Raw genomic sequence first — 26,827 nt, 5'->3', positions numbered from 1 at the left:
TTTTGGGTTTGTGTATATATCACTTCAAAAGAATGAGGGGAATACCGGAAGAAATGCAGAAATAAAGAGGATTAAAAACAAACAAACGATATTCATTAGAGTATCTTTTTATAATCCTAAATGAAAGTTAATGTTTAGCCAATACAAGTTTTTTCCCTGCCTTTTGTAATTTTGCCTGATACAGGGATCACAGGCACAGTAGGCAATGTAATATACATTCTCCAATTGAGGGATTTCAGCTGTCCATCACTTACCAAAGAATCTTAGGAAAAGCATTAATTTTTAATCTATCAGAATAGCTGAATATCTGATTTTACCAATGAATATGCAGCACACTACTTTTGAGAGAGAAGTTAACTCATTCATGAAAATTTAATGATTCTACGTGACTTTTAAAATTATATACATTAATAATAATTTAGAGGTAATATGATTAGTGTAAAGAACATTAATTTTCAAGTAAATCCTAGCTTTGCTACTTTTAACCATTGTGATCTTGGAGCTCAGTTTCCAAATAGAAAAAAATGGGGTAACAAGATTATTGTGATGAATCAATGTAATATCTTAGGTAAAACACTAGAATATAGTAGGTATTCAGTAATTGTTAGTTTCTTTTTTCTTCCATATCAGTAAGATCAACTGAAAAAACTAAATTTCTTATCAGGATAGGGTCTCAAAACTATTCTGAGTAGAATTTGTTCATAGTAAAATCTATCATAATAACTGTTTATTAGAGTTGAATCAATATAACTAAAATATAGTCACTCACCAGAGAATCCCTCCATAAAACAAAGAAAATACAAAATAGAATAAAATAGATCCCCAGGTAACAAGATGATTGATCCAGGTCCAAAAGTGAGTTTCCAAAGCCATCTAAAAAAATAAATTAAAAAATCCTTAATGTAAATTAATAAATCTTTAACTTTTCAGCTAAAACTCAAGAATAAAATGTATTAATTATAAGTGACTAAGGTTGCTATGGCAAAGTCCCTCAGAAGATAAATATTAATGAAAAGATCCTAGTATGAAATTCAACAATTTCAAGTTTATAGTATTTTTCTTCTGTGAGGAAGCAGTATTAAAATTTCATGAGTACTTTGTTCAGAACTCCATGGCCTAAACCAGCTTGTGTTGTCTTGCGTTACATAGAGAGAAGCAGAATTTCGGAGATGAGTATTGAGGGGTTAACCTTTATCTGACAATAAAAATCAGCTGAGGCTTTACAAAATAATGAATTTTAAAAATGATTCATAATGAATCTTTTGACAAAAATTAAAATGAATTATTAAACTAGGCATCCATGAAATTATTCATGACTGAAAAAGGAAAATCAACAAAGAAATGAGGAAAATTAACTAAGAATTATGCAGACACAAAATGTATCCATGCTTCTTATTTCTGTACCATACCTTTACTGTGACTGTAATAACCATGACTGTGAAGACCAAGGTACCAAATGTCCAATTTCCAAACATCTAAAACAGAATGAATAAACCAGTATTGCATTATGGGTTAAAATGATGCTAAATCAGAAGTGATGCAAAGAGTAACTAGTGTACATTCTTTACTAAAAATCATTTGCATCATTTATGCCAGTTACATTTGAAATCTGTGACTAGATTAGTAAAGTTAAAGGAGAATGAGAAGAAACACCATAAAGTATTATCATGTTTATTATTATGTAAAATGATTCTTTGGATAACATTATCAGACTGGAAACTCAAAGATGGGTTTGGAATTATGTGGCACAGTTTTTAGTGATAATGATACAGCTGTTAGTGACTGCTTTACTCCTATCACAAAGTAAAAATCAAATAAAACCCTGTTCAATCACAATTATTTTCTGAAACCATTCCAACCAGATGTCACAGCAGATCACCTGCCACTGTATTTCTGGACACACTATAGAAAGAGCAGGTAAAAAGAAACTTATACACAAAACCAACACCTGAAAGGAAAGATAATGGCCAGTGGACCTATTCAAGGGATTTCACGTAAAAATGCAGTTAATGCCAGTTAGATAGTTTTGCCCTGGGCTTTATAGCCAAAACTTACTAAGGCCTATTAAAAATGCAGAATCCCCAAAGAATGTCAGGATTTAATTTCCACAAATAAAAGCACAACCAGAAATTTATGTTAATTTAGTTTACAAAGTAGTCATAATCTTTACCATTGGTCTAAAAAATTATTAAAAAGATTGGTTGTTTAAAAAAAAAAGAAAAAGAAAGAAAAAAATATACGGGTTCCAATGGCAATAAAACTCATCTAAGTAATTAAAGATAAACCACAACCTCAGTGCTTGTAAAATTATTGTTTATTTAAAAATACTTAGTATATTTCCTGGTATAAATAAAATACTCAACAAAATTTTTAAAAATTTGTATGGAAACACAAAAGACCCTGAATAGCCAAAACAATCTTGAGAAAGGATAATGGAGCTGGAGGAATCACACTCCCTGACTCCAGACTACACTATAAAGCTAATGCAATCAAAACAGTATGGCACCAGCACAAAAACAAACATATAGATCAATGCAACAGGATAGAAAGTCCAGAAATAAACCCATGCACCTATGGTCAATTAATCTATGACAAAGGAGGCAATAATATACAATGGAGAAAAGACAGTCTCTTCAATAAGTGGTGCTGGGAAAATTGGACAGCTACACATAAAAGAATAAAATTAGAACATTCTCTAACACCATATACAAAAATAAACTCAAAATGGATTAAAGACCTAAATGTAAAACTTCTAGAGGAAAACACAGGCAGATCACTCTTTGACATAAAATGCAGGAATATTTTTTTGGATCTGTCTCCTAGAGCAATGGAAATAAAATCAAAAATAAACATATGGGACCTAACTAAGCTTAAAAGCTTTTGCACAGCAAAGGAAACTATCCACAAAATGACAAGATAACTTATGGACTGGGAGAAAATATTTGCAAATGATGCTACTGACATGGTATTAATTTCCAAAGTATACAGTTCATGCAGCTTAATTATCAAAAAACACAAACGACCCAATCAAAAAATGGGCAGAAGACATAAAAAGACATTTCTCTAAAGAAAACATACAGATGGCCAACAGGCATACGAAAAGATGCTCAATATAACTAATTATAGGAGAAATGCAAATCGAAACTACAATGAGGTATCCCCTCACACTGGTCAGAATGGCCATTATTAAAAAGTCTACAAATAGTAAATGCTGGAGAGGGTGTGGCAAAAAAGGAACCCTCTTACACTGTTGGTGGGAATGTAAATTAGTGCAGCCATTTAGGAGAATAGTATGGAGGTTCCTTAAAAAGCTAAAAAGAGTTACCATATGATCCTGCAATCCCAATCCTGGGCATATATCTGGAGAAAACTCTAATTTGAAAAGATACACAGACCCCAGTGTTCACAGCAGCACTATTTACAATAGCCAATACATGGAAGCAACCTAAATGTCCATTGACAGGTGAATGGACAAAGAAGATGTGGTACATATACACAATGGAGTATCAGTCAGCCATAAAAAAGAATGAAATCATGCCATTTGCAGCAACATGGATGGACCCAGAGTTTAACATATTAAGTGAAGTCAGAGAAAGACAAATAAGATATTGCTTAAATGTGGAATCTTAAAAATGATACAAATGAACTTATTTACAAAAGAGAAATAGATTCACAGACATAGAAAACAAACTTATGGTTACCAAAGGGGATAGCGGGGGGCGGTGGGGGGTGGGAGAAGATAAATTAGAAGTTTGGGATTAAAATATACACACTACTAAACATAAAATAGGTAAACAACAAAGACCTAATAGCACAGGGAACTATACTCACTATCTTGTAATAACATATAATGGAAGAGAATCTGAAAAAGAATATTTATATATATATATAACTGAATCACTATGCTGTACACTTGAAACTAACAACACTGTGAATTCACTATACTTCAGTTAAAAAAATAAATAGCTTAAAAGGCAAAAAAACCCCCAATAAATAATGGTTATTATAATCAACAATGAAACATTAATATTCCTTCATTTGAGAGTATTTTGGGGAGTTTGTCAAGAGGAAAATAATGGAAAAGTCATATTGACTTTTCCTACTTTTATCATCTCTAGAAATGACTTGGAAATACTGAAAAATCATTGGATCTCACTTAACTCAGCTCTTAAGAGAGCCAGCTCCTCTTTCAGGGATCCGGAGATAGGTAATTGATGTAGTCAGGGAACCTGGGTCTGGGAGTGGTAACAACCACACATGTCTATCCCTCAGTATATGGTTTTACTGGGCCCAGACTGGGGCTAGTTACATGGTATCTTTCTTAGAAGCAGAGGAAGATTTAGGGCTCCTTCTAGCATTCAAGGCCCTAGAGGGAGCTGTAGAAAACACATTCACATTCTCTCTCCTTTTTGGATAAAATTAGCACAAGTTATGTATTTCAATTGCATCAGTCAGTTAAGACTCTTTTCATTCTGTTTTCCCCTTGAATTAGTTTAGGTGGTGATGAAGTGAGTGGCAGAGGGGATTTTGGGGATCTGGCTAAAGAGAAGTTGAGTTGGGCTTATTACATTGGCTTGGGTTAAGTGGGACCTATTTATGTCACTCATAATCACTTTCACATATACTTGTGTTTGTACTTACAGTTCTTTCCCTTAAAGAGGGCCTGCCAAAACGAGTAAGGCTTAGATTACTCTACTAAACCTGGATCTGCCCCTGCTCAGAATAGACAGACCTCTTACACTATGTGTAAGCTCCTGACCTCAAGGAGCTTACACATAGTGGAGGAGGCAAAAAATAAATAAACCTAAATATATATACTTTGAGGTAAAGAGCCCATGCTCTGCAACAAGAGAAGCCACCACAGAGAAGCCCGCACACTGTAACAAAGAGTAGCCCCCGCTCGCTGCATCTAGAGAAAGCCCGTGAGCAGCAACGAAGACCCGATGCAGCCAAAAATAAATAAACAAATAAATAAAAGAAAATAAATGTAGAGTAAGGGGTCGGGAAGTGATGGAAGGTGAGGGAGATGGGATTTTACTGGAGTGGGCGAGAAAGGCCTACTCAAGCCAGTGACATTTCAGGAGACCTGAATGAATAAGGGAGACAGTCAAATGACCACGTGAGAGAAGAGCATCCAGGCAGAGAAAGAGCAAGTGCAGAAGTCCTAAGGCAGGAACTAACTGGTCTGAAAGAGCAAGAAAACCACTGTGGCTGGAGTAGAGTGAATAAAAGGGAGGGTGGAAGGAAATACAGCCCAAGAGGTAGTCCAAGATCTTTTCATTTTTAAAAGATCACTTGGGCTACTGTGTGGAGAATAGATAGTAGGAAGGGGAAGAACAGAAGCAGGAGGAGGAAGAAGGCAGTTACTATGGTCTCTGAAGAGATGGTGATGATCTGATTGGTGTGGAGGAGGAGAGAAGTAGAAACAGCCGGGATATGTGTGACATCAGAACCAATGCGATTTCATATGCGTTGTGAGAGAAGAAGTGAAATGAAGGATGATTCCTAGATTTCTGCCTGAGCAGATGGGTAAAAGGTAGTTCCATTTATTAATAAATATAAGAAGAACTGGAAGGGAAATGGGTTTGCAGAAGACATAAAAAAATTCTGTTTAGCAATATTAACTTTGGGATTCTTATGAGACTTACAGGTAGAGAATGTAGTTAGTTATTTGAATCTAATAAGCAACTGGCAGAGATGTAAAATTGGGAGTTCAGCATATAAGCAATGTTTCAAACATGAGAAGGATGAATTCACCCTGTGTACAGATAAAGAAAAGATGGCACAGCACTGAGTCCTAGGCCACTGCTCCACGTAGAACAGTTAGAACAGCGGTTCTCAAGTTGGGGGCATTTTGCCTCACGGTGGACAGCTGGCTGGATCTGAAGACATTTTTGGTTGTCATAACTGGGGGACGGGGTTAGGGGTGTATGCCTGTGTGCTACTGGTATCTAGTGGGTAGGCATGCTGCTAAACATCCTACAATTCATAGGGTGAACCTTCACAGCAAAAAATTATCTGGCTCAAAATGCCATTGGTGCAGAGGTTGAGAAGCCCTGATTCTGAGGGTAGGAGGTGAAGACTGAAAAGAAACAGTTGGTAAGGAAGCCAAAGTAACTTACAGAGGCTGAGAGAAGATAATGCGGCAGGTAGGAAGGCTTCAAAAATTATACCCAATGGTTGAGTTCAAAAGGGCTGAGGCACGCTCATAGATTTAGCAATGAAGTGGTGGCTGGTGACCATAAAGAACATGGTTTTGATAGGAGTGCTGGGGGTGAAAGCCCCACAGGAGAACATTCAAGGGAGAAGAGGAGGCCAGAAAGCAGAAATAGTAAAAAAATATAACTTCTTCAAATTTTGTAACAGGTGTAACTACACATTGATCTATAAAAGAATTATCTTTTAATAGAGTTAATCAGTTGTTCAGTTCTCCAATACAAACTATCTCTTTATTATTGGTTTTAAACATTGACCAATTGTTGGGTGATACCATAAGAAGCAAGGTATATTTTTCTGTTCTCTGTATATGATGTAATTTTCTATTAATTGCTTGGAATATTATTAGTGCTTTAAATATTTGTCTCATGAATAAATGAACATACAGGGAAATTCTGTAATGAACTAGATAATCAAAGATATTTTAATCATACAAGCTTTAATTAAAAGAAATCTGTATCTACTGGCAGGAATTAAATTGCATATGTGTTCTTGAATGACCTGATTGGTAATTATGGTGGTTAAATCATTTGAATGAAAGTAAAGGATACTGAATTCTCAATGGAATACAAATATAAAATAGTATATTTCTATCTTAACACAGAGCTCTTATCATTTGATGGCTAGGTTTCAACAACTGATGACATGTATAGTGTGAAAGAGAAACTAATTAAAGATAGGAAGTTAAGGGGAGAAATCATTAACATTAAAAAAAATAGTAGTAAAAACTACAAAAAGGTTTATTTTTCTCTTTCTCTCAAAATTACAACCTGAAATTTCAACTCTTCCATTCTGTGTTGCTGATTGTTTTCCCCCAACTAGTCTGGCAAACAGTCCAGACCTAGAAGGCTTGAATAAGAGGTGAAGAATTACTTTTTCATCCTTATTCGTTCCTTTGTCATTTGATTTTTAATGTGGTGGAATAGTGAATATATAGTTTAGAACGGTGCCGAGGGTCTGACAATTCCAGCTTCTCTACTGGAGAAGTCTAACTGGAATTAGAATACTCTTAATAGTTTTTCCCTTTTTCTCCAATCCCATATTTTTTTGAATTTCAATTATTTTAGTTTTCCAAACTGCGTATAATTCCATACAGAGAGAAAAAAAGAAATTAATGGTTGACATTTTTCTTTGAGTTTCTGTATACTTCAGCAAAACAAAACCAAAACAAATTTTAAAAACCCTTATTTGGGTGGGATCTCATTTTAAACAGTAGTTATCTAGATTGTAATTTTCATATCAGACCACTGAGAATGAGTGGAATAGGTATTAGTGTTTAAGTTCCTGAGTTAACAAAGGATTCTTTTTTTCTTTATTCTCTTTTTCTTCTGAAGTCTTCGGTTGAAACCACTAGACAAGCAGAATGTCATGGAATGTTGAGATGGGAACTCAGCTACCTCTGAAACTGTTCTCCCAATATTTTTCTCCCTACATCATCTTAGTTTTCCACTCTTACCACATGACTAAAATTCCCTCTGTTCTGTTTCCTTTACTATAAATTTTTTTTTAATTCTTCTAATATACACTTACCCAAGCCACGATGCCTTTGCCATTGCATTCTATGGAAGTTTGCTTTAACTGGAGGTGAACTCCTGTAATCTAAATTGTTCCTCTCATACTTTCCTTATCTATAATCTTAAGTAACATCTTCCCTTGTCTATGACTTTATAAATATTCTTCCCTGAGAAAAGTTTCTTCGTGAGATCACAGAAAGACAACATAAGCTATTTCCAAAAATATCCTGGACAACAGCAACACTATTAGAACAAGCAATGTCCCAATATGAGAACACTTACTCTGTAGAGATAAACAAAGGAGATAAATTTTTCTTTTTTAAAAAACATAGTCATTTGCTTTTAGTACTTCTGTAATTTACAGTAACCTTAATAAACATTCTTCATTGGTGTTCACTTCCCAATTATTTAGCTTCTAAAAAAAAATGATTTCATAGGTGGTCAAATTCATAGAAGCAGAAAGAACAGTAAATTCCAGGAGCTGGTAAGAAGGGAAACGGGTAGTTCTTTAATAGGCACAGAGTTTCAGCTTTGCAAGATGAAAAAGTTCTGGAGACCTGTTGCATAACAATGTGAATTTACTTAACAGTACTGAACTGTACTCTTAAAAATGTTAACATGGGCTTCCCTGGTGGCGCAGTGGTTGAGACTCCACCTGCCGATGCAGGGTACACGGGTTCGTGCCCCGGTCCGGAAAGATCCCACATGCTGCAGAGCGGCTGGGCCCGTGAGCCACGGCTGCTGGGCCTGCGCATCTGGAGCCTGTGCTCCACAACGGGAGAGACCACAACAGTGAGAGGCCGGCATATCGCAAAAAAAAAAAAAAAAAAAAAAAAGTTAAGATGGTAAAAAATATCAAATTATAAAATTTTAAATATATGCAGCTTATTGCATACCAACTATACCTCAATTAAGCTGTTTTTTAAAAACCAGTATCATGGAAGTCAGTTTTTTCTATTATTCTTGGAGGAGTTAACATTTTTTAAAAGTTACATTAAGATCTCTAACAAAATACATTAAAACAATTTTACCTTTTGTCAAAATTCAATTAATAAAAAAGAAATGATTGTTCTGTTCTCTTCTACAAAGCCTGTTAAAAAACACCAACTCAGGGGCTTCCCTGGTGGCGCAGTGGTTGAGAGTCCGCCTGCCGATGCAGGGGACACGGGTTCGCGCCCCGGTCCGGGAAGATCCCACATGCCGCGGAGCGGCTGGGCCCTTGAGCCATGGCCGCTGAGCCTGAGCGTCCGGAGCCTGTGCTCCGCAATGGGAGAGGCCACAGCAGTGAGAGGCCCGCGTACCGCAAAACAAAACAAAACAAAACAAAAAAAAACACCAACTCAAACAAAGTTGATCTTGTTGGATTACAGAAATAATATGAAGTTTTATGCTAAGCTCATTTTCAGCTCTGGAAAAAAAAAAAAAAAATGAAGGGACTTCCCTGGTGGCGCAGTGGTTAAGAATCCGCCTGCCAATGCAGGGGATATGGGTTCGAGCCCTGGTCCGGGAAGATCCCACATGCTGCAGAGTAACTAAGCCCGTGTGCCACAATTACTGAGCCTGTGCTCTAGAGCCTGCGAGCCACAACTGAGCCTGTGTGCCACAACTACTGAAGCCTGCGCACCTGGAGCCTGCGCTCCACAACGACAAGCCACCGCAATGAGAAGCCCGCGCACCGCAACGAAGAGTACCCCCGCTCACCACAACTAGAGAAAGCCCAAGCACAGCAACAACGACCCAACACAGCCATAAATAAATAAATAATTAATTAAGTTATAAAAAAAAAAAAAGAAAAAAAAATTACCCAAACAAATATTCACCAAATTTCAAATCTGACTTTTTGACAAATGTTTGTGAAAAGATGATACTGAGGTATTGGAAGACAAGCCCCAGTTTTTAACTAATACTTATATTCCAAATACTTTGAGTATTTTAAGCCTGCATAAGGCTAGACAAATTTTATTTGAGTTTAACTCTTCTAATATTTAGAAGAAAAATAATTAAAAATTAGTTAGGGGCTTCCCTGGTGGCGCAGTGGTTGAGAGTCCGCCTGCTGATGCAGGGGACACGGGTTCGTGCCCTGGTCCGGGAGGATCCCACATGCCGCGGAGCAGCTAGGCCCGTGAGCCATGGCTGCTGAGTCTGCGCGTCCGGGGCCTGTGCTCCACAACGGGAGAGGCCACAACAGTGAGAGGTCCGCGTACCGCAAAAAAAAAAAAAAGTAGTTCAGTCCTCTTAATATATTTTTTGTTCTCTGGCAATCAAGGAGTGGCAGTAAAGGAATATCTTTTTTATGGTGCTTGGAAGGTAAAGATCTGTCCATAGGAAAGCAGTTTATAGACACACACACACGAACAGGTACTCAGATGTGTCATATACATTCTTCTAGTCTTTCCAAATCTCAGAGAAAACTTATCAGGATTCTTATATTTTGCTAAGAGAAAAGACCTATTAAAAAGATCTGAGGGGAATATATGAAGAATAAATAGTTCTTTCCTAAGTAGAAGAGAAGTTAAGAATGAATGAATGGATACTTCAAAAATATTTGTTGAGGGAGTTCCCTGGTGGTCTAGTAGTTAGGATTCGGCACTTTCACTGCTGTGGCCCAGGTTCAATCCCTGGTCAGGGAACTGAGATCCTGCAAGCCACATGGCATGGCCAAAAAAAAAAAATTGTTGAAAATTAATTAATACCTGGAATATTCATGATACTGCTAGGCCCATCACAAAAGATGGGGGTAGAATCTTAACTTCCCCTGAACTGTCTTGCCCTTCGTGGATCCCAAACTACTGCAACTCCTTCTACTCCTCCTTTCTCAGGATCATTTGTTTGCACTGACTTCATCTTCACCTCTAGCCACTTCTCTTCCCAGTACTTCCCCCTAATATTTTCTACTCTAGGTCCTCCATTGTTTGCAGATTTCTTGGGCATACAAGAATAATTACTGGAAAACAGAAAGCATTCAACCCATGTCGAAAAAGACTTTCAGTATAGGGAGGTGTAAGAGGGAGCTAGAGTGAAAGGACAGGGACCTGTGGGCTCAATCTTGAAGAATAGACAGTCATAAGACCGACTTTGGGAAAAAGAGGCAAGAGCATTCTAGAGAGAAAACATAGTAATGGCCTGGAACTAGAAATGAGCACTGCATGTTCTGAGAGAGCCAGAAGGACAGTTTAACTCACACCATTAAAGAGGAGAGTTTCTGGGAGAAGTAGATTAGAGGGGGACTGGGTAGGACAGGTCTTCAATATAATGATTTGATAGTAATAATAACAAGTAATACTGCTAAGATTTACTGAGTACTTCTATATGCTAACCACTATGCCTAATGCCCTACATGTAATATGTTGTTTATTCCTCACAGCAAACCTATAAGGTAGTAATCATGTTCCTAATTTTGCAGTGAGGAAACTGAGCCTTATAGAAGTTAAAGAACTAATCCCAAATCACTCAAATAGGAACTTCAGGTGCCAGGATGTAAATCCAATTTGACTGATTGCAATGTATGCTTCTTTTCCACTGTTTCTACAGGGAGTGGTAGATTAATTTCTAGTGGTATATATGAGTGGTAGAACCGGTAGGCTAAAAGGGGAAGTTAATGATGTACAATTTGAGTTAAAAAAAAACAATAACAGGTGGTAAAAAGAAGAAAAACTTTTGTACTAAAGGGCCAACAACAATTTACACTTCATTAAGATTCTTTTCTTTTGTATAAAGCATGCTCAAGATTTAATTTAAAAAAATTATTTATTTATTTGTTTGTTTGGCTGTGCTGGGTCTTAGTTGTGGCATGCAGGATCTTTGCTGCTGCGTGCGGGATCTTGAGTTGTGGCATGTGACCTCTTAGTTGTGGCACGTGGGATCTAGTTCCCTAACCAGGGATCGAACCCGGGCCCCATGCATTGGGAGCACGGAGTCTCAGCCACTGGACCACCAGGGAAGTCCCTAAAGATTTAATTTTAAAAGTCACTAAAAACTAGAAACAAACCTAAATTATAAGTATTCTTAAATAATTTATGCCATGTAATGAATATTATGTAGCTGTGAAAAAATATTTTTGAAGCATTTTTAATAACATGAAAAATCACTTAGACTCAATCTAAGTCTAAGTAAGGGGATAATTATAATAAGCCTATCATTGAGAAATAAGAGGATAAGTTATGACGTTAATGAAAAATAGTAAAAAATTTTTAAAAATGGAAGAAAATATGTAAAAATGACAGAAATAATTACACCTGGGTAGAAGAAGAACAGGCGGTTTATTTTCTTTGTATATTTTTCCTATAGAGTATTTCAAATTTACCATAACGGGCACGTTATGGTACGCGGGGCTCTCACTGTCGTGGCCTCTCCCGTTGCGGAGCACAGGCTCCAGACGCGCAGGCTCAGCAGCCATGGCTCACGGGCCTAGCCGCTCCGCAGCATGTGGGATCTTCCTGGACCGGGGCACGAACCCATGTCCCCTGCATCGGCAGGCGGACTCTCAACCACTGCACCACCAGGGAAGCCCCCACATGTTACTTTTAAAATCAGAAAAAAAGTAGTAACTAGTAAGAGAGATCTCTTTAACTTCCTTTTCATCCAATGACATCTTCCTTCTTTCTTAACTCTTTTCCCCTCTTCACTCTGTCCAGTTTTAGCCCAATATTTCAGGTGGAAATGGGCATGCTCACTCATATATCTATATGTTTGATGGTCTTTGCACAAGTGGCAATACTGCACAGAAGGGTACCAGGCTAATACTTGTTTCTCAAAGGAATTTAAGATCTTGGCTAAGCACATAGGCTTTGAAGTTATACAGATCTGAGTTTGAATTATACTCTTGTAATTTATTCACTATGTGACCCGAGGCAAGTTTCTTAACCTGAGGTTAATTTTCTAATATGAAAAAATATTTTCCTTATACAGGGTTATTACAATTTAGTAAGCTAATACATGGAATATACCTGGCAGAGAGAAAAAAATTCAATAAAAGGTAGTTATTACTTGGGGGGAGTGCTGTAACCTTCATGTTACACAAACTAGATTCATATATTTGTCCAAACCAGGCTAAATACGTCCTCAAAAGTAGAGTGGCAATAATACGTTCCATTTCTACATCCTAAAGGGATCTGCATGGTTAAAGCCTCTCTAAAATTGAAACCCATTTCCTTCACTGCACTTGAATATTTTGTTATTTTACTTGTTTATTTTGTTTCCCTCACAAGACTCTTAAGCTCCATAACTGAGTGTGTTAGTTCCTCTCATAAATCCAGACACTGGTATAGTAGTACATGGTAATGGTTGGTCCTCAATAAATGTTTGTTGAACAGATAAAACTTCATATTCTCCCAACTGCAAACCTTGTATCTCTGTTTCTGCAAATATATTGAATATTTTGGAATACTTAAGTATTGCCAGTGGAAAAGAGAAACTAAAGGTGACAAGCATTTCCAGTCCACCATAGTACCACAGCTGTCATTTATTTTCCTCTGACCCATCTAGCTAAGCTTAGAAAGAGAGGCCTAGTTTTGCAGTCTCTCAACACAAGCACTCCGATCAGGACACAGAAACAACGTACTGTGTGGTACTCCTTTCCAATTTCACATTTCAGAAAAATGGCCACTCTAAGCAGTAACTTGACACCCTTGGAATTGCTGGAGTGCACTGAAAAGTACAGTAGCACTTCCTAAGCATACCACCGTGACCCCCCCAAAAAGAAAAAAAAATCCTCCAATTAAAAGCAAAAACCTAAACATTAAGTCCTTATTTCTCATCTAAAAAAGCTGAATCATAATATCTCTCCAATAGGATTATTGTGAGGATTAATGGAAATGGGGCATGAAAAGCACTGAACACAATAGTTAAGTACTAAATAAACAGTAGCCATTGTTAAAACACAATCCTGAAGTGAACATCATGCAGGGGCATGAACATATCCTCGTGTGAATTAAGTTTTGAACAGCAAAACTGCTTAGGTAACTTGAGTTTCATATTAAAATTACACTGCATTGCCTTTCTGTTTTAATTCTCATTTGTATGAAATTTTATTAAGTAAAAAAAAGTTAAAAACCTTTTAATAATTGCATTTTAATTTAATTCCTGCAATTTTATAACTTAAATGGAATTTTACTTTATTTTGTATGACAGAAAGTTATCAAAAGCCAAACTAAATTATTAAAAATGTTCTTTAAAAAACTATGTATTTTACCTGGCCATTTCCAAGCAGAGATGTATCTTTCCCTATTAGAAAATAGGATCCAAAAAAGAAAATAAAGGCATGACTGAAACCCAAGATGGTCCAATAAAGAAATGTTTTCATGCTTAGTTGACGGTTTTTACTAATGTCTCTGCAAATTTAAGAAAAAGGAAGAAAAAAAGAAATGTATTAGGACTTATTATACCTACTAAATAATTATTACAGTTTGATAATTAAAAAACAAGATGGATTTTTAATTTAAAATTGCTTAAAAATTTTAGCAGAAAGAATAGAACCTAATTTACAAACCACTGCTTATAATATACATCTGTGTAACAGCTTATAATTCTCATAACATATTCAAATACATTTTCTCATTTAATAAAGAAATATGATATAGGCATAATAGTTCAGTTTAATTGTGAAAAGTTGATTTTTCTTTGTTATATTCTTTTTTTTTTTTTGGCTGCGCCTCATGGCTTGTGGGATCTTAGTTCTCCGACCAGGGATCGAACCTGGGCCCCAGAGCAGTGAAAGCCTGGAATCCTAACCACTGGACCACCAGGGAATTCCCTCTTTATTATATTCTGTTGTAAACATTCAGTCATTCTGCCATGATTGTTTCTTTTTAGTGGAGTCATCTGAGTTAGGTTCAGCACTGAGGCTCCTAAATGAGTTCCTGTCTATCAATAGCTATTATGAGAAGAACCATCTGTGCCAATCTTGGGTCAAGTCCAGTCCTAGTTAACCTGGGAAATCAAGGTAAGTTACTGCCATTTCTGGATAACTGAATATCTCTGTAAGTGTAGAGGTCAAGTTAATGTGGGAACCGTAAGCTGGTCCTGAGCTGACTCCACATATCTAAGATTACTTGGTTCTCAGAAAGGAGTAACCCAGGGGAGCTGGGAAGATTTAACGTCCTCAACTCTGCATTTTGCATCAATTACTACTCATAAATTTGGCAGTGCTAGAACATGAACTAATTTCTTAGGAACTCCAGAGACAACTAATTACTGAATAACTTCTTTTGTGTCCATGAAACAGAGTATTACTGGTTTACAACAATAAGTGTAAATTATACAACTGCTCAATGCATTCCTAGGATGAAACTATTCATTCCTAAAAACATTGGAAAAAATCATTCAAATCTTCTCTTTAATGTTCAACAATTATAAACCATGACAACTGAAGTACTTCCTCAGTAAAGCATTAAGCACCAAGACAGTGCCTGATATATCTGCTTATTTTTAAGATACTTTCAAAAATTGATAACTATGTAATGTACTATTTGCAGTAAGTAATGTATGGACATTTAATACTGGAAAACACTTACCGATAGAGAGTGGGCTTGTTCTGTAACACATGAGGGTCTATATGCTGTTCCAACAGACTATATATCAGAATAGGCAGGGATGTAAAACAAATATTGTATAAAGTCAGGTACACGCTGTCATACAATGTCTAGAAAGAGAAATTTGTAGGAATTTTGAGACCCTAAACTATGTATTACTATTATACTTATGCATGTAATTACAAAGAAGCATATTAAAAATAAATATAAAAATTATATTACATATTTTCTAATTTACACAAAATCCATTTTAATAATTCCAACTTGTTTCTTATATAGACATAATGTTCCTAGATTTACAGTCTTTGTGGAATCTGGAACATTTTGTTATGTCAAGTGATTCTGCTATTATAGTGAATTGGATCTATATTTCAAGATACTCAAATTTGGTCACTGTGATGTAATTTTAGATAATTCTCCTACATGTATCCTGGGCTTGTTATTATTCCCTTGATATGCTACACATATAGTTTTGCTTTCATGACTTTGTCTTCCCATCTAAGTCCTACACTTCCTTTAATCCATGATCCATGAAACTTAAAAACACTGGCTCAAATTCCTGATGATAGCTGCTTCTTCTAAAGTCATATGTGCTACTGTTGGTAATTAGTTGGTACTAATTGCTGAGCACTTTGCCTATTCTTCGAATATTGCTTTTCTTAATATTGATACTGTCTCTCGAATTATACTATAAACTCCCCCAAAACCTAATCAAAATAAGTTAAGTCTCCTTGTCACATGCTCTTACAGCATTCTTTATTTCATCCAAGTAAGCAAACATTGTTACTGGCAATCAATGTCCAAGCAGGTATCTGAAATTTAGAGTTATAGGTTGTAAACAGAGGAGAAAACAGTGATTAAGGGTAGAAACAACTCATTAGAAAAACATAAGAATAATACACTTGTCATTTCAATAAACTAGAATAAATGTCTTGATCAATTAGAGATGTGGAGTGTGGTATGTGAAAAGGGTGCTCAGGTAGTCAGAAGCGGTAGGTCCAAGTATGGTTTAGCTATGTGATCTTGGGCAAGTTACTTAATCTCTACGGATTTCAATTGCCTTTTCTATGTGATATGTATACAACAAAAGACCCACCATGTGCTTATTATAGCTACTGCTAACCTATTACAGAGTTTTCCCTCTGAGCCTATAGCTTCAGAACCCTTTTCAATACAGCACTCCTGGAACCTCTATTAATTATTTACCTTCTGAGATGAAACCTGTATGTCATCCCTGGACTCAATCACTAATGTTTCTTCCAAATCTAAAAAAATTCTATGACTCAAAAAATAAATAATGAGGTAAACTTCCAATAATTATCTGGCCTGGCTTGATGTGGATTTTGCAGAAACACTACACGTAAGTTGAAAAAAGTTCACAAAATTCTCTCATAAGCTATTAAGAGTTACTATCTATTTTTTTAAAAAAGCATCCAGAGTTAAAATATATTTTGGTATTAACACTTGCTTCAAACTGAAAATCAGAATAAAGAAATATTATGGATGTTATGCTAATTAAATACACCATTAGAGAAGTTTTGTCTAGTTATCTGTAGGATGAGGAAAAATGGAAAAAGTCCGTCCAAGTATCTACCAAAAACTGAACACACACACTTTACTTTAAAAGGATAAAACAAAAGATTCTATTTACTTACCTGTTGAGAAAACAAACAGTAGAACTGATATAAAAACTGGGGTGTGATAAAGCACACATTCTGAAAAACAAGATTAAATGGAAATAATTGAAATATTTAGGTCTAAAAGAGAAACAATTTCTAAAAATGGCTATTAAGAGTCCAAAAATATAGTATCAGTTGATATGGTAAGTAGATCTGCCCATAAGAACTTGTCCGTATAAAATGGGGAAATAGGATTCCCATTTAATTAAAAAATGTCTAAAAGTAGTCTAGGCAGCATTACAAATGTCAGAAAAAAAACACCTTTGACTCCTATCATTGCCAAGCAATACCGTAATTTTGAATTTATAACCTACCAACTATTATTCAATACTTTTCATTTATAGTACAATAAGAAAAGTTTACTTAAACTTTAGAGCTAAAATTGCTTTAAAATGCAGAAACATTTAAAATACAACAAATGGAACGATCAAAACATCTTTCCATTTCAATAGCCTTATGTCACAGCAAAAGTTATAATAATAAGCTAGGAAAAAACTGCCACCATCATCTGTTAGCATTATGCAATCTACCTGTGTTCTTTCACTGTGTTGCAGCTATTAATTAATTATAGAAATATACGCAAGATAGGACATTCTGATGTATTAGATGTCTTGGTACTCAGAGGCTCTTAATATGGATTCCACAGAACCCCATCTTTGCCCATAAGAGTCAAGAGATTAGGACAGTGTTTCAACGTAACTGGTTTCCTTGTAATCCTATATATTTTATTTTATGCATCTAAAATCCCTATAATTTGTAATCTCAAAAAAGATTAAGAACCTCTGCTTGAAATCATCATATTGGAGTTAAAATTAAAATTTATTACTGGTTCAGGACAACATAACAATAAAGAAATCAAACTAATTGTGTTCTAATTTGCATAGAATAAAATATTAAGTGTGAATTTTGATGTATTCTGACAAATTCACACAGCCCTGTAACCACGACCATAATCAAGTTGAACTTTTCTGTCATGCAAAGTTCTCTCATATTCCTTTCTAGTCAATTCTATCACCTGCACCCTTGGCCTCAGGCAACCACTGATTTGCTTTCTGTGAGTACACATTAGATTTATTATAATAAAATAATAAAAGGATATTCCATAAACTGTTAGTTTTACTTACAGAGAAAAAAATTTTAAGAATAATTTGTATGGTAATAGCATTCCTTAAATTGAAACCTCAAATACTCTGTTAGAAACTGATTCTAAAATATATCCATGAAACTTACCTTATAAAAAAAATACTGTACAAGGGTAGCTATTCTAATATAATAAAAATGACCATGAACAAAAAGCAATTTGGAGAGAAATTTAAATCTAGCTATTGCATAGTCACTGTTCCTTGCAGCTTGTCTTCCTTCTTTACCCATGATTCCTGTAATAAGGGGACAAAAAGGTAAGTTCATTGATAACTGATAAGTGTAATGTTTATGATATATCTGCAAATACCTTAATTAACTGTAGCAGTTGAACCTGGACTTAAGATCACTATATCCTAAAATATAGTAGACAATAGATTCCCAAAAGGTTGCTCCACTTAAATCAAATATGTAATTAACACAAAGCTGTAACTTATACCAGGCATGTAATACCAATTTTCAAAGAATCAGAATATAATAAAATTAATATAAAAATAATATTAAAAGTTCAGGATCTAAGAACATTAAAAAAAAATTCTAATGAAGAGAATGCTATAAAATAGCTTTGACTTCACTATTTCCAATTAACATGAAAAATATGCAAATTGAGTAATTCAAACCAAGCAAATATGATCATGTTTAATGGTCTTAAAACTTTCATGCGTAAGTCAAACACAGTGTGCTTTTTAAAAGGAAAATGTACACTATTACTTGAAATCAGTACATAATTTTATCTGATAAGTATGAGAACTTCTTTTTAGGTTACTATAATTCTTTAGGTTTCAAAAGTTATTGCCAAATTTGTTTATTCAATATGGAAGCAGCTTTGAAAAAATTATTTTTCAAAATTAAAATTTTTTACTTTTGTCATAAAAGTGTTCCAAAATGTATAGGTAAAGACAATCACCTATATTCACAACTCCTAGAGAAAACCACTATTTTTGGTCTATATACTTTTAGAATTTTTCCTTATGTGTATTTCATGTATGTGTATTTAACATATATAAAAATGAGTGCATAAAGATGGGATTATTTGTTTTGTAATCAGCTTTTGTCACTTACTACATTATGGACATTGTTTATAACATATGTGTTTGTTAACATATTCATTTATTTTCTTAAAAGAAATTCCTGGATGCAAAATTGCTAGGTCAATAGGCACACATTTAAAATTGTTATACATAATAATGCAGGTGTACCAATTTACATTCCCACTAACATCGTATAAGGGCATCTGTTAATCTATACCTTTGTCAATTCCAGGTTCTATCAATCTTTGTAATTTCTGCCAATCTGATAAGCAATTTTAATTTATATTCTTTTAATTATTAGGGAGACAACATTTTTTTCGTGCATTTAGTATTCTGTTTAGATTTCTCCTTTTGTGACAACTGATGGCTCACACCTTTCAACATATTTCTACTAGAATGTTTTCCTTATTCTCCTTAATTTGTTAAGACCTCACATATTAGGAAGATTAAGACTGTCATCTATTTTGCAAATATTCCTTACCAGTTTGTCTTTAAAATTTGTTTATGGGAAGTATTTACTTCTGCCACACATATTGATCTTTTTCCTTTTTAGTTCCTTGTTTTGTTTGGTTTTGTACCTAAAAGATCCTTCCATACCTCAAATAACAGGATTATTCATTAAAGTTTCCTATTATTTTTTATGGCCTTCAAAAATTATTTAAATCCTTAATCCATCTGGAATTTGTTTTGCTATAAGCAATGGAAAGGAACCCACTTTTTTTCCAAATAATTAACTAGTTATATCAGCATATTTTAATCAAATAATTTGCTTCCCTACTTATCTGAAACATCTCCTTTGTTATATACTAAATTTCCAGATGTTTGAACTGATTCTGTTCACTGGTCTGGCTGTTATCATATTAGAATCAAACTGTTATAAATACTGTAGTTTTTATGCTCTAACATATGGTATAGGAAGTTATCATCAAATTACTATGAAGATTTCTGGGAAACAACAGTATACACACTAGAAAGAAAATGAAATTTTCAAAATGAAGAGTTAATAATCCCAAAGAGGAAGGACTTGATTTGAGAGATACACTGGAAATATTAGACCCAATAACTACTCATCACATAGGCAATTCCAGAGCGAGGAGTATCCTCTTTTCTAACTCTAAAATTTTATCCTTCAACAAAAAACCCATACTCTTCTCTTTTCCTTCCTCAATAAAATTATTGAGGAAGTTAGGTCAGAATATGGTTTAAATAGGAAATGACTGATAATTTAAACATAATAAAGTGATTTTAGAATTCTGAATCTAATAAAAATTTTAGGCAAAAATAGAAAAGAAATCAGAATGAAGGTTATTAAATTAGAAAGTTATTTGAAATTTTACAATTATACTGTAGTTTGGTGTAATTTCCTGTCTCTAAAATTATCTTTAAAATAAGTTGCAGAATCTTTGATGAATAAAGTAAATAATAATAACATTCTGAAATGAGAATTTAAAACCATGAGGGTAACTATGTAAATCACAAATTTAGAGTTTCAAAATGATAAAATAAGTGTAGAAGTACTTTAAAAGGTACAAAATGGCAAGTAAAAGTAAAGTTACTTTATTGGGAAGGGGAACTGGCAAAGATAAAATTCACTAATGTGGTATTTATTTCCTTGAAAATTTGGAAGTAAAATATCCTAAATATTGGGCTTAGTTATAATAGCTTTCTGATGGAAATACACTGTGATATATTACCCTGCTGCATTTAGTTTTCATTCATATATTTGATATTGTGCTTTAGTCTACAAAAGGAAAATTCAAAATCACCAATTGATTAAACCAACTTTAAAAGTTCAAGAAAAAATCAGTCACCTATGCCAACATGTGCTTCTTGTATCATGCTTACATCATTAGCACCATCGCCAACAGCCAATGTTATAGGCTTCTCAGGTGAGATTTTTATCAGTCTTATTACCTGAAAGACATACAACTAATTAGTTTTGATAAAATTTAAATCTTCATGTATTTATATAAAGTCATTTATCTGAAACGATCTGTTGTAAGAAGAGTAGAGCAATGAAAAAAATGTTTATATTAGACGATAATAGGCACCGAGGTTCACTTTTTGAGGGATGTCTCCATTAAGATGTTAGGAATGTTTTTCAGAAATGACACAGCAAAACAGAGTACTATCTTTGGATTTTATGATGGTATGTTAGAATCTTTTAAACACAGTTTAAATTTGTAAAAAGCTTAATAATAATTGTGTAAAAAATAATTACAATTAATTGAACTTTGTCAGGCAACTTTTTTTCCTTCTCAAGAAATTATTCTTTTCATTTGATACAGGGGAAACATAATTATTTTCTCTTGTAACAAAATTTAAAAAATTTTATAAAGCAGTCAAAATTAAATTCAATAAAATCAAAAGAAAGGTTTCTTCGGAATACTTGAATATACTTTTATAAAGAATCTAGGAGGACTTCCCTGGTGGCACAGTGGTTAAGAATCCGCCTTCCAATGCAGGGGATGCAGGTTCGATCCTGGTCAAGAACTAGATCCCACATGCGTGCTGCAACTAAGAGTTAGCATGCAACAGCTAAGGAGACTGCTGGCTGCAATCAAGGGGCCCACCCTCCGCAACCAAGAAAAAAAAAGAATCTAGGCATTAGCTCTGTCTGGTCTCAGGTTTTAGTCTCCATAGACTGGGGGAAATACATGGGTTATAATAATAATAAAATAGGTACTGTAAAAAAAAATCCACGAAGCCAAAAATACTGGATGTAAAATTTTTTAGATCTATATGTAAAAAAATGTGTTCAGATGTGCATTTCAAAGGGTATCCTTGTGAAGATTACAGTTGTAAAAAATATTTGTATAGGCTATCACTTGAATCATAGCTGAACTTTAAATAATTCCTGTATATAGCTTCATATCAGAATTAATTGGCTTTTCAACTTTTTACTGAAGTTCTATTTATCACTTAACAGCTATCTTTAACAAAGAGAATTATCACTTCGTAAGAATGCAAGAATAAGCACAGATCAACAGAACCACCTGGAGGTGCAGATGAACTGAAGTCTTATAGGCTCCCTCATCAGTTAAGTAACTAACTTGTGAGACTTCAGTTTTCACAGTTCAAATTTATGTCTCAGGAAAATCACAAACTGCTACCTACCACGTGGTCATTTCTAGGTCACAATGATCTATTTCTAGGTCATTATGAACAGTTGAAACTTCAATATTCACTGTGAAATTTCCAAAGGCCTAATGTACGTGGTTAAAATTCATATTATGAGAAGTGACTGACCCCTAGTAAGATACATATACTGAATATCACCAAATGGAACTAGATGAGGCATTAACGTTAAAGAATACTTTTTTTTTTAAATTAATTTTACTTTTGGCTGCTTTGGGTCTTTGTTGCATGCAGGCTTTCTCTAGTTGCGGCGAGTGGGGGCTACTCTTCCTCGTGGTGTGCGGGCTTCTCATTGCGGTGGCTTCTCTTGTTGCGGAGCATGGGCTCTAAGCATGCGGGCTTCATTAGTTGTGGCACATGGGCTCAGTAGTTGTGGCTCGCGGGCTCTAGAGTGCAGCCTCAGTAGTTGTGGTGCACGGGCTTAGTTGCTCCACGGCATGTGGGATCTTCCTGGACCAGGGCTCGAACCCGTGTTCCCTGCATTGGCAGGCGGATTCTTAACCACTGTGCCACCAGGGAAGTCCCAAGAATACTTTTAAATCTAAATATATTTATGGGACTTGTTATGACATAAACATACCTTTGCTTTCTGCAGTGGTGCCATACGACAGCACATTACAGCTGAACAATTTTTACAAACTTCCATAAATAGTTTTTCATGTTCCCTGAGTGCAAGAGACAGACTGGTCCCATCCACCACCAGACCATGCTGAATCACATGGTCCTCTGTAATTCTAAAAAAGAAAATAATTATATTCTCTGTAAGACACTTTAAAGCCATATTATTCAGACTCATCTAGTAAACAAAAGCTTCTTACTGAAAGATGGATCATTTACTCACAGACTTCACTGTTACAAAACTGGCATGTCAGGGAACAAACTGAGTTCTATCACTTGAAAGTTAAGATTAAGCAGAACTGAGAGTGACTGATATGATGAGTAAAACAGACGATATTCATTTTTACAATGAATTGGTATATACACGCAGTAACCATGTTTTCTAAATTTCTAATATTTTCTAAAATGTGAACTGAGGATATTCTCCCAAACTGTATGGAAAGTCTTACAAAAATAAAAAAAGTTACTAGTTACACATTTAGCAAATCCTAATTTTAAAAAATTAAATGACATCAAGAATGTTAGGGAAAATTTACAAGCTAGATTCACTGTAGGAAGGAAAGGAATGAAGGAATCATAACTGTCTCTTGATATTTAACCCTACAATGGACTGTAATGCCAGGTTTTTCAACGGTGGAACATGGATAACACCCCTCTTGTGGGCATACACTATACCGAGGACTACTCCAAAGCATGACCTAATTACTGGCAACTGGGCAAACTACTTGTGACAAGAAAGAGGTAAGAAGAAGAAGAAAAACAAAAAGAAAGATAAGAAGCTTGCATCAGTATGTAAATCAACTGTATTACTGAGCACACTTTTTGTTCAACTGCTTTACCCCGCTCCTCCTTTGGTAATAAGAGTTTCTCCCTGAAAGAAGCAGTGTATGTATATACAGATTTACATTCTGGAGCAAGCTTCTTATGCTGCTGAAGGCCAGCACTCAAAGTAGCATTGCACTAAATCCACCAAAAGGAAAATACTACAGTTCACCACTGGGTTCACAGTATAGCAAGACTGTTACTGAGAAACATCCATACATTTTCAATTTTTTTTCAGCTTTATTGAGATATTATTAACATATAACATATGTAAGTTTAAGGTGTGCAACATGATGGTTTGATACACATATATACTGCAAAAATGACTACCACAACAAGGTTAGTTAATACCTCCAACCTTTCACATATTTGTGTGTGTGTGGTGATAACATTTAAGATCTACTTTCTTTACAACTTTCAAATATATAATATAGTACTGTTAATTAGTCACCATGCTGTACATTAGATCCCCAGAACTTATTCATCTTATATATAAACTTATATATAAGTTTGTACCCTGTGACTATCATCTCCCCATTTCCCCCACACCCCAGCTCTTGGCAACCACCCTTCTACCACTAGCTTTTTAAAATTCCACATATAAGTATTTGTTTCTCTCTGACTTATTTTACTCAGCATAAAGCCTCAAAGTCCATCCATGTTATCACAAAAAGCAAGATTTCCTTCTTTTTTATGGTTGAATAATATTCCTTTGTGTATGTGGATACACACACACATCACATTTTCTTTATCCATACATACATCAATGGACATTTAGGTTCTTTCCATTCTTGGCTACTGTGAATAATGCTGCAATGAACATGGGAGTGTGGATATCTCTGAGATAGTGATTTCATTTCCTTTGGATAAATACCCAGGAGTGGAATTGCTGGATCATATAGTAGTTCTATTTAAAATTTTTTCCATACTGTTTTCCATAGTGGTTGTACCCTCAAATTTTAAATGACAAGTGAGAAGACTATTAAATGAGCAACAAGCTATAAAAACTAAATAAATACTGTAATTTTTTGTCTTATAATACTTAATTCTTTTCTGTAAGTTAAAATGATGTCTTTCATAGTATGCCTAACAACTACTGTGTTGCACTACAACTAATAAGTGGTAAACAACATTCACAACATAAAATTTTAAAAATGTATATTTCTTTTAATAATTCTCCAATATCCAAAATCAGCACCTAAACTATTCTTCCTCCCTGTTGGCTGAACTTATTTAGCAGCTCTGCTGCCTCCAATGCATTCAGCGTGAGCACTACCTGAGCACATGGCCTCATAAGAAGTAGCAGCCAAGAGTAGGATAGATCAGATCAGTTTTCCTTGGCAACCTTCCCACGGCATACTAACTTAGGTTTTCCTCTGGACAGGTGTCATAAATCAGCATACTATCTCACAATCCATGGGGTGACATTTATGCAGTATGGAAAACCAGCTCACAGTTCTGGTACACAGTAAGGTAGCATCTGCTTATTTCTGTAGTCTCATGTCTCAATACTTCCCACATTGTCTCCCATCTATTCCATTCTCTGGCCATATTTAACTACTATCAATTCCTTGAATGAATCTCTCAGCTCTGGGAATTTGCATACATTGCCCGCTTTGCTTCTTGGTGTTACTCTCTGACCAGTTTACATTTCATCGCTGGAAACAACAGTCGTGAGTTCTAATGTAGAGCAAGAGCTTAGCCTAGGCTAAGCTCAGGCTAAGCTTCCCTCTTCTGTCTACCCACAGCTCTCTGTTCTTGCCTCAGTTACAATTCAGTTGTGATAAGTCTATGACAATATATTTATTTCTGTTTTTCCTACACATTGTAAGTATTCTGGGAATAAATACACCTTATGTGACTCTGTTCCAAATGCCTAGATAAGAGACAATCATTATTTGTTTGTGAAGGACTGGATATATACACTAAAGCTTTCAAAGGTATGGAATTCTTTTGCTATACCCAAGATTTTTAGAATAGATACTTCCTGAAAGTCTGTAAATCAAAATCCTATTGACTTACACGGTTAACTCAGAAAATGCACTCCAGGAACTCCCTGGCAGTCCAGTGGTTAAGACTCTGTGCTCCCACTGCTGAGGGCCCAGGTTCAACCTCTGGTCGGGGAGCTAACATCCCACAAGCCTCATGGCATGGCCAAAGGAAAAAAAGAAAAGAAAAGGTACTCCACCAAAAAGATGGTATCTCTAAAACGTAAGTTTCACACAGCAAGCCTAAAATTCATTTTAAGGTATAACCTTCACTTTATAATACAGCTTTTGTACAAAAAGGTAAATGAACAATACCCATGATCTTAACAGACTCACTAAAAGTACATATATAGAAGACTTAAAAAAATTCTAAAATACAAGTAATAATTATCTTTAGATGGCTGTATTATGTTATTAACCATATCTTTTTTACCATTTTCAGTATTTTTTAAATGAACATTTACTATTTTTAAAATCAGGAGTAATATTTAAGAAGTAAATGATTCTGAGAAAATAGTTTGTATGTTTTAGGGAGTTCTTGACATTATGATACTTATATGTTTAAGCAATCACAATAGTGTTGGCACTGCTCCAAAACTGTAGTATAATTACCTAAATTAATCACCTTTTTGAGCTCAAGCAAAGACCCTTCTGCGAGCAGTACTGTCTCTTTAAAACATTCCTTAAGTAAGTTTTTCTCTGATGAAATCCAGAGTTTAGTATCACATCAATCTCTGCATAACAAATGTAAATCAAGCACTGAATGTACATTGACAACTGTGGCACTGTCTTTTCGTATTTGTTTTTCTGCATTAATATTACAAGACTGCAAAGACAGGTACCTGTAGAATATCTTAGATGGCTACATACAAGCAACCCTGATGCTTACACTGAAGCACTCCTAATTTATTGTACAAACAACTGACTGTGTTAAATGGGGGCTCCTAAATAAAGTTGATTTACCTAAAAAGCAGATTTAGAGAAAAAGAGAACGCATTAAGAGCATAAATACCTATGAAATTATCTTTGAACAGTAAAATGCAGATTAATTTCCCTGTTTGGTCATGTGAACCTCATCAGTGGTTGGCAAATGTTTTCTGTAAAGCGTTAGAAGTAAACATTTTGATTTTAAGTTTTGTGGGCCATGAGGCT

At 35.0% G+C, this 26,827-nt stretch overlaps 1 protein-coding gene across 1 annotated transcript in view; it reads right to left on the bottom strand.

Moving 5' to 3' along the window:
* Positions 1 to 26,827, bottom strand: part of ATP11B (ATPase phospholipid transporting 11B (putative)) — a 118,874-nt gene that overhangs the window by 19,149 nt on the left and 72,898 nt on the right. The window contains exons 23-30 of the mRNA XM_065875823.1: positions 22,828 to 22,981; positions 20,921 to 21,023; positions 18,169 to 18,314; positions 16,915 to 16,974; positions 15,242 to 15,369; positions 13,921 to 14,059; positions 1,410 to 1,475; positions 770 to 873 (exon numbers count right to left, since the gene is read on the bottom strand). Of these exons, the coding sequence (XP_065731895.1) occupies positions 770 to 873; positions 1,410 to 1,475; positions 13,921 to 14,059; positions 15,242 to 15,369; positions 16,915 to 16,974; positions 18,169 to 18,314; positions 20,921 to 21,023; positions 22,828 to 22,981 (900 nt within the window). The remainder of the gene's footprint in view (positions 1 to 769; positions 874 to 1,409; positions 1,476 to 13,920; positions 14,060 to 15,241; positions 15,370 to 16,914; positions 16,975 to 18,168; positions 18,315 to 20,920; positions 21,024 to 22,827; positions 22,982 to 26,827) is intronic.

The sequence above is a fragment of the Phocoena phocoena genome, chromosome 4, assembly GCF_963924675.1.
Source record: "Phocoena phocoena chromosome 4, mPhoPho1.1, whole genome shotgun sequence".
Lineage (NCBI taxonomy): Eukaryota > Metazoa > Chordata > Mammalia > Artiodactyla > Phocoenidae > Phocoena > Phocoena phocoena.
Note: the sequence above shows the minus strand (reverse complement) of the source record. Positions and strands in the feature narration are given on the sequence as shown.